Below are 13933 nucleotides of genomic sequence, written 5' to 3' on the forward strand. Positions count from 1 at the left end.
TCCAATCATAAATGACACAGCCTAATAATAACCTGTAAAAATATATATATATTTCTTATTGGAACTACTTGTACTTTGTATGCTTATTTTCTTTAAAATATAATTTTAAAAGTTTCTTCATTTTGCGTTTAGGGGACATAACACAAAATAGAATACCTGGACTCTGCACATATTCCTCATACTTGGGTAAGTGCACATTTACTAAATTTCTCTAATTTACCTTCTTTTTCTTCAATATTAACATCAGCCATTAGCTATGTCAAAAGGAACATGACTCAAAAAATTATAAGAATTTTGAAAAATACTCATTTAAAAAGCTGAACAAAATTAAGACTACACTAACAATTATAACAGAAAGAAAAACAAATCAGGAAATTGTTAAAATGACTGGAAATAGTCCATCCCTAATACAAAAGATTATGTTTCTATAAAGGACTTAATTGTGCTTCATACAGAAATCACATACAAAATTGAGTAACTTCCCCTAAAATGTCTAGTTGCAAGAACAAGTGCAACATCAGATTTACCCTCACAGTTACACTCAGTAAAACCTTTTCTAAATAACTTCTGAATAGAAACAGGAGAAACATAAAACTAAATGCAGAGATTTGCAGAGAATGACATATCTTCTCAGGCTTTTAAAAAATTAATTTCAACCCAACATGTCAGCCATCTTCTCAGAAAGGGCAATTTAAAATATTTATGTAATAAATCATTTTTGATATGTGAAAAAATGCAGAGTACAAAACATTTTTACAGGTTCTCATAGGTGGATGGTAGTCAGTGTTACCTGTGTAGGGGCAGTGAAAGATGAAATAAAAAAAGAAACTTAGGTAGCAAGTGAAGGGAAGGAGAAAGAAAGAATAGAGCAAGGAAGCTCATAAGAAAGATAGAAGAGAGACAGACTGAGAATATTTACTATTATGTTAGCGTAAGCTATACCTGAGTAGGACAACTTTTTCTCATTTGGCCTTTCTTTATGTTCCAATAGCTTAAGAATCTACTTTTAATATTTTATTTATATCTCTAAATGGAACCATAATAGTTAACAACCAAAAAGAAATACCAGCGTAATGAAAAAAGAGGAAGCACACTGAGATAAGAATGTTAGCATATAAATTATTATGAATTAGAACAAATACTACTACTCATTTTATTTCTATAAAAATAATAATATCATAAGTAAAGGGCTGATTAGTACATTTGGTTTACTCATCAACTGGAAAAAATATTACATTTTGGCTATTTGGGTTGTTTTAACCACTTGTTAGAATATTCGATTACTTAATTAAATTGAAATTAACCTTCAAAGTCATATGAAATACTATTAGTCTGCATAGTTTTCTAAATTAATTGCACATATACACTATATTATCAAGTTTTAAATATTCAGATTGTCTGACAATATTTTCTTAAGATGGAGGATTGAAAATATCATTTGCCTTTGCCATAAGGTGGTTCAATAACGATGTTGGGTAGTTTTAACTTGAAAATTAAAAAAGATAAAAATTAAAGTTACTAAATAACAAAAATATCTCAAAGTCTAGATTGTTTTTTAATATAATAGTCATGCATTATAGTTAATGTTTTCTGTGTAATACAGTGATTTTACGTCACAATATTTTACTTATGCTTTCATTTTCATCTAATAATATGGATGTATTTTTAATTAAGCAAAAATAATAGAATACTTTGTATATAATCTATGCATTAAGATCGGTAGTATTATAAAGACTTTAATATGCATATTGTTTAAAATGGCTTACCTAATTTTCACCCCAAAGGTCTTATTTTTAATGTATATCAGTAAAATAATTTACTAACAAAAACAATGGTTGATTATAAAAATCTTCCAATGATGCATATTTGTTGAAAGTTTTCAACAGAGAAAAATTCAAGAATTAAAAGAACACCTTTGCATGATGACTGAACTGATAAGGTGAGAAATTTTAATCTTAATGGAATTTAAAGGAACTTCTTAAAATATTTTCATTCCCTAATGTAGTGAATGAAACATATAATAAATTGGTCCCAGTGTCGATTCAACACTGGTCATTGACATGTTAACTTTTATTTCCTATTAGTATAAACACGATAAGGGCAAATCAGCAGCAAATCTTTTTTTTCTTTTAAGCTCTTTTTTTAAAGATAGACCAATTCTAAAAGTGTGTTGGCTGCTTCAACTTGAATGCTGAAGGAAACTTCCCATTTCTTCACAGGGAAATATCCAGCGAGGAAAATAATACATTTGTTATTCAGTCATTAAAATCTCTTCCCTATTTGCCTGCTTTTCCTAGCCAGAGCTAATCTGAGGTCTCCTCTGGCCCTTCACACACACAGCCCTCATATCTTAACAACAAATATGTCCAGAGAGTTTTCAATTATGTGACATTTAAGATGATGTTTATTCATGAAGTTTCAGTTGTAGGGAAAATTTCATAAGGCTTACCCCATTTTTTGGAAAAGCAATCCATCCCAGGTCCCCCATGACAGTCCGTGAATCCAACAAATTCACTAAAAGAGAAAGAACACAAAGCATAGTCAAATATATAAATATACATCATTGTTTTCATAGTGTTATTAAAAGTACAAATTGCTCACATGACTGAAAGTAGATTAAGCACTCGTATGATGAATGCAAGAGTTATAACTCAAAGAAAACATTATTAGGATGCAAGATAACAAGTGATTTTTGAATAACCATTTGGAGAACAATTACAGAAAAAATATGTAAACAAGTCATTACCCTAAGTGCTTTTTTCTGTCAAATGAGAATAAAAGAAAATAATTAATAAGAAAAAGAAAAAAAATGAAAGGTCCACAGATAACCATGAGGGCCGTGCTTTTGTTCTAAAAGGCTCTACGTTTTAGGATTAAGCTTCAGCCATAAAACGGTGGCTCAACAAACTATATTTTCTTTTGGAAAGCTGTTATGAAGCAGTTAACAAATAACTTACATTAAGCAGCAATAAACTATTCCCAAGCTTGTAACGTTTTTTGTGATATTAACCAAAATCTGTAATCCAAATTGCAAATTTAATTAAGAAATAAGTCTACAGACCCTTAATAACCAAGCCTAGAAAGCTGTAGCAGCTCTAAGGTTGTTGCTATAGTTAAGTGCCCACTGCACTCCCAAAGATATTTTCTACTTATTATGTAACTATAGTCCAAAATGAGATTCTTATAGGACTATTAGCTACATTTTTGAAAGGCAGACCTCAATTATGGTTGGATATCCTAAAATATTTGTAATTCCCAGAATGTAAATCTACATCATCATTGCAAAAGGAAGCCATGGAAAAGTAGGTACATATATATACACCCACACTCACACACACATACACACACACACACACGCACACACACACACACACTCATGGAGTGCGGAATTTACATTTCAACAGGTTCACCTACTGTCCCTGTGAAATTGAAGTAGTTTAAAGGATGCTGTGTAGTCAAAATGCTTTACATCTAGATCACAGATCATTATCTTTTAATATATTATACCTAAACCAAATGGAGCTACCTGGCATGCTGTAGAGCTGAGGCACTCTGAATGAGCATGGCATTTGGACCCAAAAGGGAAACAACTGGATTAACTCTAGTCAGAGCTACTGAAACTTCCTCTAACTGCATTCAAGAGCCAGTATCTTGAAACGCCAGCAGCTCTAAAAAAGATGGTTCTATCTGCAAGGGTATGCCTGGTGTACTAAAGGTTTAACAGTTGATAGGCTGAGAAATGTGTTATAAAACTTCAACAAGAGAACATAAAATTATTATGACCAAGGAAATCAAGATCACCACTGGAACAAATTTTCTACATGTATGGAAATTATGTGCATTTAACCCTATTTCATATCACATATGCAAACATACATATTTTATACACTAAGGTAACAGTCTGTATTAAAATTATTACTGTAAGAATAAATCAAAAACTTAAAAGTTTAAAAAAGATACATACTCAATACTATAACATATACACATACTTGTTTCTTTTCCTCATTAAGTTCTGAGCTCTTAATAAAAATGCTTGCCAATAAAACATGTATCAACTTTAGCTTACACACACCGTACTGGCTTTAGGGAACAAAATAATAAATAATTTGTGGAATTATTATTTTTTAGAGGAAACATATAACTGAGAAAGCCATCCTTTAAAACAGCAAAAACCAAAAGCAAACAAACCCAAACTGCTTCACTACCCACTAACCTTGCAAATCTGCCAATCATGCTACTAAATCTAATTTTTCAGATAGATCTGTACTCTCATCTTTTTACTCTACTGTTGGCTTTTCTGGTTTCCATGGGAATAAGGCTACATTAAACTTAAATGTCCTTGTCCTCATTTTAGTTTTTTCTGGGGCACTAGGGCTGTGTCTAGACATGACTAAATATCAGGGGAATGCAGAACCTAAATCGTTCTGTTTATTCGTCTTTATGACTCATTTGACTCACCTTTGATACTGAGAGGCAGCCTCTCTGCATAGACTAGATAAAGTAGCACAAATGAGCAAACTAAAGGTCTTCTACCGTGATGGCAGTCATACTGAACTAAATCCTGTGATGGCGAACTGATGTGCATAGGAATTCTAGGAATTCATAACTAGCCTACCATAAGAAACACAGCATTCCTAGGAGATCTCTTAATAATATGTGCATCTTGAAATATTCATTATTACCAGCAGAATTCTAGAAGTCTTTCTAAAATTTAGTGACCCTCATTTGAATTAACCTTAAATGACCATTTTTACTCTTTTGGCTTAGAAAATATATATGTGTGAAAGTAAATGAATGACCTCAAAATACTAGCTTGGCTGTTAACACAATTTATTGGCAGTTTTCAATACTGGAATACATTACTGAACACATGAAAATAACAGTAGGAATGTATATTATCTTTCTTTTGATGAACTTGTCAAAAGGTTTTCTTCAGATAAACGGATTAGGAGGTTTACAGGAAACACATGTATGTCACATTTCACTACTGTCTAAAATTGCTTTCCTCCTAAAATCAAATGATTTTAAAAAAATTCACAATGCAAAGCAGATATTTACATATACCATTACTAAGTTGGAAACTGAGAAAAAAGAGAAAAGTTAGGTGTTGTAGGTAATTACCGACAGAGTACTATATTATAATTTTGTTCATATAATGCAGAGAAAATTGAGATTTGATGCCTCTGGGAAAACAACTATCTAAAATTAGATCCATCTAAAATTAAATAGGTAGATAGACAGATACAGATAGAGTGTTCTTTTACCTCCAAGCTTTGCATGTGCTGCTTTAGCTATCTCAAATACCCTTCTCCTGTTGTGAATGCTAACTCTTCATTTGTCCTTCAAAATGTATTTCAGGAATTGCCTTCTCCAGGAAGCCGTCTCTGATTCTCCTTTTCCTAAATCTAGGTAAGGTAGTATTATTGAACATTTTATTAACATCTGATTTTAATCTCCAAAACAGGGAATACATAGAGTTGTACTGTTCCCTTAAAAGAACACCATGTTTGACTCATGCCTATGAACGTAGCCTGCCCTCAGAACAGCAGAATAGCCATTTGTCTTATGAATGAATCATTTGGTCAGTGGGCAGATCAGGAGGGTGTGGCTGAATCAACACACATCAGTGGTTCTCAACATGGGCATCTGATAATGTCTGGAGACATTTTTGATTGTCAAAACTGGAAGGTAGAGGGAGTATTTGCTACCGGTATCTCATGGGAGAAGCCAGGCTTGCAACTGACTAAACCTCCTTCATGCACAGCAAAAGTCCTCCCACTCCCCAGGAAAGAATTATTTGGCCCAAATTTCACTAGTGCCAAAGCTGAGAAAGCCTGGTATACATCCATGATGCTGCTAGAAAATCTCTACCTTCCTTGTAAAATGCACCTGTAGCACAATCTTCATTAATAGAAGTTCACATATTCAGAAGCATTCCTTATGAATCAAAATACTACTCCTATTTAAGGAAATGAAAGTAATAAAAATTGAAGTCTTATTTAGAGACAAAATAGAGTATTCTGATTACCTAACATCCCTAAATTATTTTTAGTAATTAATGTAACTATTATTACAAGTGTTCTTATTTACACTCTAATAATTTCTCAATATTCATAATGGTATGTATGAAAAAAACACTACGCCACTGATGTTATTAATGCCTCCATTCCCTCCATTACTTAAGCTACTAACATCAAAACCAGTTTAGACATAGCTTATATATAAATGTGAATTTCCAATTTCATTACTGAATTTATTAAAAGGGGGTTTGGCAGTAATGGAGCACAGTCACTAAGTATCTTCTGTGCTACAATTACAGTAATTAAATTGTTCTGAACTGTATATGCTTGTTGTAAACTGCAATGAATACAAAATGAGAATTGATCTTCGTTGTACAACTTAATTAAAACTTGTCCAGGAGAAGCCACTAATGAATATAATTAGAGGAAATGTTTGATACCAGAGTTACTCTGAAAGACATTAATTAGATATCAGAAATTTTATGGAAAATATTTTTATTCTATTATTTATATTTTAAAATGAAACCACACCATTAAACTGAGAGACAGTCTTCAAGGTCATTTTCCTTCAGCCATTGTATAATTACAATGAAGATGGGCATATTGGTTTGTGTTCTAATCAGTAATTAAGAAGACTGATTCTCTGAGAGAAATAACTCTACAGAGGTCAATGAGTACTTAGTCTATTGCAAATTCCTAAAGTTAATGCAGGGAAAAGAAAGACTCCAGAATACAGGAACTTTTTAATAAGTAAAAATCAGTTAACTGCCCAACCAAATAACAGATTATAATAGGAAACAATCCAAACTAATATTAAGTATGTTTTATTTTTATTACTACACACTAATAATTTTAATGCTTTCTTGAAAAAAACATAGAAAAGCTTTTAAAGAATTTACTTTCAGAAAAGCCAGAGGGTTGCTAACTACACTTTTTGTTGGGATTCAAGAGGACAAGGGGAGGGCAGAATGAGTAAGATGGAATATGCACCAAAAGACTTCTAAGGCCTCAACTTCACACATTCTAACAATTAAAGATTAATTGGAGTTAAGTATTCAAATACGCTCTTTAATGGTTATAATATTCAAATATTCATAACTTGCTGTGAATCACTCTGACTCCATTACTTCCTCCTTAATATCTTGCCAACATTAGTCACAAAAAGCAAAAAAAAGGACAATGATGCACTGGGATGAATGTGTCTTGATGACAGCTCAAGGTTACTCAGTCCCATTGCCATCAGCGGGCAACGCCTTGAAAGAAAAGTGTGATCCTCGATGACATGAGGTGAAGAAGAGTCACAGGACATGGTCTTCATCTTATATTGCTTCTCTTCCTCTATGATCTTCATATCAACAAACAAACACAATTATAATGGTAGTCGGACTTCCACCACAGTGTAGAGAGAATAATCTGGATTCGTAGCAGATAGGATGGTAATCTTCCCTAAAGGCATTGAATACAGGAGAGTTTTGATGGATGCTTGCTTGTTGATTTCCATTTAACGATATCAGAAAAGCTACCGGATTCAATTATAGCACACATTTAACTAATCTGTGGGAATAAACCCCAGATATACAGCTGTCCAGCCTCTCTCCATGGTACCATTCAGCACAGATGTGATTTCTTGCTTCTAGGCTGAATTTTATAATTTGACAACTGCTGCAGGGAACAAAGAACAGTTGGCAAAAGGAGTGCAGAGAAAGAAGCCATGTGTTTCCCATTGGAAAAGTAAATTTGTAAATTTGGTAAAAATTATGTTTTAGGTTTAGTGTGTTACACAGATTTCTAGCATCTTTACTTGAAAACAAGAATCTATAACCAACTGTATTTCCACAGACAATGAATGGGAGAGTATTCATTTCTTTTGCAAATCTGAGCAACTTAATTGTATAACCTTTCTTAGAAAAAGAAGAAAGAATATGAGGAAAGGAATGTATTCAGTGTTTACTATGTGTCAGGTGCTCTACCAGGCAACCTATACATGTTCCTTCATTTAATGATCTCAAAAACCTAGAGGATCAACAGAATCCTGACAGTCTGCAGTCTCACTTGGAGCCCCAGCAGGGAAATCAAGAAAGGAAGAAAATATGAGGCAACACCCAGGGCCTTCATGACAGATCATGAGCCTTGCTTATAGCTTCCTGCAACCAAGTCCCTCACTTAGAGCCTAGACACAGACTACCTTGATTACAGCCACCTATCTCCCCAGCACATCCAAAGGTCATGAAGTAAACCCTAATCATGAATGAACCTACCTTACTTATTTGTACATGAATCATGGCTGTCAAACACTGCTTGAGAAAAATCTAGAAGACTGGTTCTGAAAACTTGTGATAATCATGGAGCTCTGATTTGCTGGTTTTCCTTACGTTTTGCTAGCATATGGTCATGACCTCCACGAACACTCTCTCTCACCTTTCACCTTCAGTGGCAACATATTTCTATGGTTTTCTTTTATCTCTCTGGCTATATGTTTCCATTATAAGCTACTCTTCCTCTAACAACCATTCAAACCTTGGCTTCGATCAATACTTTATTTTTGTGGACTGTCTTCACTTATCATTCTACACCAATGATTCTTGACTAGGACTTAAAACAGGAATAAAAAAAAAAGAACGTTTTGGAAAGAACAAATGTCTTGGCACCAGTCCATACATACTGAATAAGACTATTCAGGTTGGAGAATGACTAGGATATTCATTTTTTTGTTTGTTGGCTGCTGGGTTTTAAAGGTGAAATTACCATCTCTCTCATGTATCTTCTATGTAAGGACCCCTGTAGAGGAGCTCACAAACTTCCAAGTATTCAATTGTAATGTAAATGTTAATAACCCCTCAAATACATGTATCTTGTCCATTTCTCTCTCCTGAAATTCCTATCCACTTATAAAAGTGTCTCCTAGTTATTAACACATTCATGACATGCAGCCATTCCAAATTCAACTTGTCTCAAAATGAACAAATTATCTTCCCTGTTAAAAAAAAAAAATCTTCCTCCTATGTTCCCTATTTCAGTGAATGCAATGCCACAGAACGAGATGTTCCATCCAGAAATCTGAGTCACCTTTGTCTTCCTTCACCTTTATCTCCACATTGAATCAGTAACCAAATCCCAATTCTCACTCTGTTCTGTATATAACTCTCTGAACTGCCTGCTGTTTCATTTCACAGCATAACCAATCCGGTCGTATCCTTGCCATAAAGTTTCACTTGAAAAAATCTCCTAACTGGTTTCTCAATAGAGAGGCATAAATCCTGAAGATATCTACAAAATACTGCATCCAGAAAGACCTTTTGAAGCCACCAATGTGGTCATGTCACTTCCCTACTTCAAACCTTGTAGTTGTGTCTTACTGTTTTTAATATAAATTCTTCCAGAATACTGGTCTCTATTTTCTTCTCCAGTTTCATTCAGGTTTTTCCCTCTTTCTCTTTCCACAGTTTAGCAATGCTGAACTTATTATTTCAGTTTCAATTATGTGGCCTTACCACTGATTCAGTTCTGTCCAATGAGCTGTGAAGGTGATCTGCAAGGGAAAGGAGTTTTTGAGAAGAAAACATCAGAAAAGGAAACTCCTGGCTGCCTTGAAAGTTGCTGGGCACGAGTGTGTTTCCTGGAACTGATGCAGCCATCTAGAGCAAATAAGGAGAGTCAGCGGGCGAGCAAAGCCTACAGATCAGCGTTGGCAGGGTGAAGGGATGAAACGTATCCGGTTCCAAATTATATCACAGAGTCGCTAATCCATCTAAATTTGAAACTTGCCTCTCTTAGGACTTTCTGCTATACGGGAAATAATCACTTTTGTTGCTTAATCCAGTGGGGAAGTGACTTGCTGCTATTTGCAGAGGAAGACATCCTAACTGATACAACTGTGAAGTGGCAGAATCTGAAGGCAAACTCCAGTCTCTCTTATTCCCGAAGTCTATTCTCCTTCTATCGTGTCTTGATACTTCCCATATTCTACTTACAGAATTCCAATGACATTTCAAACTGAGTCACTTAAACTATCAGATTGTTTATCTTCAAAGTGATATCAAAGATAGATGATTGTTGTTTTCCCTTTCAATCTTAATATATTATACTCATTGTTGCCTCGGAGGAATAACCATTGCTTTTAATTATCTGTTTAAAAATGAATTCACCTCTGCTCATTTTGGGGTTTTTTTTGCCTCTTTTTGTTCATTTTGTTTCAAAATAGTTTTCATCATCATAAACAAAGAAGTTTTAGCCACTTTCTTTGAAAACTGAGGAGTAGAATATTCATATTATGAAGCATACAACTTTAAGGGAAGCAAAAATCAATTAGAAATTCATACTAAAGATTCTGAATGGTCAATATACTCTAAAAGTACAAACTCAGGGAGATGGCAAAGGGGAATTGAGAATTAGTATCCACTGGTTAGTCCATACAAAGTGTTTAGGCAAAGGTAACACTGAAATCCACTGACAGCTAAATTGTGACTAATGAGCAGTCTGCTCCGCTCTCAGGACACATGGCATGAAAAGAGCGAAACCATACGGTTTTCAGTGGCTACTTTGTCGGGTATGGTAACCAAACTTGTCAAATCTTACATATTGTTTTTTATTTTAAAGAGAAAAGTCAACATTAGATGACATAATGGGCTTGAAAATCATCCTATTACAGAATACGCTCACTCAACCCCCGCTCAGTTCCACGCCACAATATATGTGGATAACATATGAAGCTATTCCTTACAAAGCAGTATAAATCCTAAATCTTGAAATAAATGTGCTTATTCACAATTCTCTGTGAGAATGGTTTGTTGCACCGAGAATATTCATTAGTCCTATGGTTCTGCTTTGCTACTGTGTCAGCTCGTGGAAGTGATTTTACTTTGAGGGTCCCAATTTTCATCTTTGTAATATCAGTGATGAAAACTAATAAAATTATATGTATCTGTATTCAATAAACATTATACCCACTTAATCCTAACAACGATCCTTTAGTATGTTATTCTCCCCATTTTACAGATGAGGAAATTGAAGTTGAGAAAAGTTAAATGGGGCAGTGGTCCAAGGTTACGGAGGTAATAAGCTCATAACTGGAATCCAAAACCATCTAACTCTAAAACTCTTTCTCTTGCTTCTATATCACACTTGCCCCAATATTGAACTGAATCCAAATGTTCTCTCCTTTGAAACTCTTAATTTCTATGTAGAAATGAGTTTTACTAAATCAATGAATTTTGAATAACATGTTACAGAAGCCAGTATCTCCCTAATGCACTAATATTACTGTATATAAGATGGAAATCTTCAGATCTTTTAATCTAAACATAGCAAATATTAGTTTTTCTGGGGAAATCACAATTTAGAGTCAAATTTCCAACAGTAAGTTACAAGATTTCAGAAAGCAAAACAGTAACAATGAACCTTTTTTTCTTAATTTTTTATTTTGTTTTTCATTATGCTTTAAGCTATGCTATTTGGGGCAAAACAGGGTATATGTTTGTCTGAATATATTTTGTCCTTAGATGTCAAAAAGTACATAAAAACAGAATGGAAAATGTATGCAAAGCTGATTCTTCACCTGGCATGAATCCTTACCTCAGTCCCTGATTGCCCCTAACGTTTGACTGAAATAGACCAAACTGCAAAACAATCTATATAATAATTAGTTTTCTAGCCTTCAGGGTCGGATAAATGATGATTAGATCTGAACATGCACTGAAACAGAGAAAAACTTGCACAAATTTAGTCTGAATTTAAGGTGATGGCATTTCCAAAAACAAGCAAACAACCGGGTGGCCCAGTGGCCCTTTTGTGAAATGAGAAATGACCCAAATTTTGCTGGCAGCTTGAGTCATTATCCCCGTGTCAGTCAGTCTTGTGGCTTAGTCAAAATTGAATTCTGATGTAAACACCACAGAAAGATTCTTTTACCTAAAATTTAAAAAAATTATAAGAAATCTTTGGATAATGACTTATCATCAAAAATTAGTCAAAATATAAAGCAATATAGACAGAAGTACAAACAAATACTGTGCCCACTAATTTAAGGTGACTGAACATAAACACTTTAGTACCCTGCTCTAACTATCCATTTCAAAGTAGCTAGCAGGGAAGTAATTTTTAAGTCAGCCTTTTAAAATACAATAAATTATGTATCTTTACAGGGTACCAGACTGATGATCTAGTAGCAATCATTTTTGCCTAGTTAACCTGGTGCCTAAAATCTGGTTTTGGTCAAAATATAACCTCAGTGGTTGACTATTTATCCTTTTACAACATGTGTAAAGGAAAAGAAAAAAAGGAAATAAAGTAAAATAAAATAAAAGTATTTTCACTCTTCAATGTTATGGTAGCAGGTGCTATCTTATGCCCATTAGTTACTCACATGCTTTCTCCCTCCTTAATATCAGAAACTCACTTGTGTTTGGAGTGGCAATGTGCCTAGCACCAGACAATGGGTCATGACTGGCCTTAGCAAATAATGATCATCATGTTTCTATAATCTTAGCCTCCACTGAACTGAGGGGCCTTGTTACATAGGTCTGGCCAGTGAGCTATAAAAAACAGAAATCTGCTTGCCAGTTTCTGGGAAAATCTTGTTGTCTTAGGAAGGAATAGTCTAGCTGACGTGATTCTTGGCTCTTCTTTTTCCCTTCTTCTTCTTGTTCTGAACTGAATGTGATGCTTAAAGATGCATCAGCCTTCTTGCAACCAGGAGGCAATAAGATTGAGAGTGAGGCCAAAAAAGTCACAAGGACACCTGTCCTGACATCATTAAGCCACTGAACTCAAACCACCAGATATCTACCCTGAAACTTCTTTCTCAAAACTTTTTTAAGTCCTCTACCTTTTAAGTCAGTGTTGGACAGTTTTTTATATTATCTTCAATGTAATATAATCCAATGTAATACAAACAATATATAAATAACTGAGGAAAAACTCCAGCTCACTGTTTCAACTTCTATTCAAGTTCTATGGGCACCTGCAATGAATGAGGGTTCTTTCATTCAACAAGCATTTATTAAGCATCTACTTAAGTACCAAGAACTGTTCTAGGCCTTAGGGATACATCAGTGAATAAAACAGGAAGTATCCGGCTGATTGTTCAACCTTCCAAATGCTTAGCCCTGAGAACAGACATTTGCTTGAATTTACATTACCTGTGAACTAATCCTTCTATATCTATAGAGTTTTGACAATTCTCTAAGATTTTGTATGTCCTTATTGTGCATAGTGTTGTCTAATAAAAATACAAGCCACTTTTAGCCTTAACACGTTTTCATATTCTCTTTTTTGAGATTAATAATAGAGAATATTTATATAGCATTTTCTGAGTGATATATAATGTATAATATACACATATACACTCAATGTTTTTTTAAAGTGTGGTGTTTCAATCACTTGTATCAGAATTATGCAGTGTTTTTAAAAAACATAAATCCATTGGTTCCTCCTAAAGCTACAAAATTAGGATATTAGGTGGAGCCTAGGAGACTGCATCTTAGAAAGTCCCCACCACCAAGTGATTCTTATACTCACTTAATTTGAGTCAGACAGCATCAGAGCTGGGCTATGCCCTGTTCAATGAGGCGAATCTACCTATCGCACAGCTGGATTATTGCAGCAACATCAAATTGCAGTAAGAGTCTGGAAAAGCTAACTCTTAATCTTTATATTAATACTGCTGCAGACTGGCACCAATCCCAGACCACAGATCCCATTTTGAGTAGCTCTGTTCTGAGTAAGGGTTCTTTAACAGGGTTTGAAATCAGAATCATTTATAAATGTTCTAAAAGTACAGATTTGCAAGTTCTAAACTTACATATTTCCACAGGACTTGCATTAATGAATTTCGATTCCATGAGTATAGGAGAGTCCAGACATTGTATACTTAACAATGTTCTGAGGTTGGCTCTGACGAGCACCTCTGGATTAGG

General features: G+C 34.3%; 1 protein-coding gene across 14 annotated transcripts in view; it reads right to left on the reverse strand.

The window, feature by feature from the left end:
• The window catches only part of EPHA5 (EPH receptor A5), a 314401-nt gene that overhangs the window by 284398 nt on the left and 16070 nt on the right, over nt 1-13933 (reverse strand). For all 14 annotated transcript variants that reach the window (XM_074344128.1, XM_074344124.1, XM_074344129.1 and 11 more), the window contains exon 2: nt 2450-2514. In XM_074344128.1, the coding sequence (XP_074200229.1) occupies nt 2450-2514 (65 nt within the window). The remainder of the gene's footprint in view (nt 1-2449; nt 2515-13933) is intronic.

The sequence above is a fragment of the Camelus bactrianus genome, chromosome 2, assembly GCF_048773025.1.
Source record: "Camelus bactrianus isolate YW-2024 breed Bactrian camel chromosome 2, ASM4877302v1, whole genome shotgun sequence".
NCBI classification, from domain to species: Eukaryota; Metazoa; Chordata; class Mammalia; order Artiodactyla; family Camelidae; genus Camelus; species Camelus bactrianus.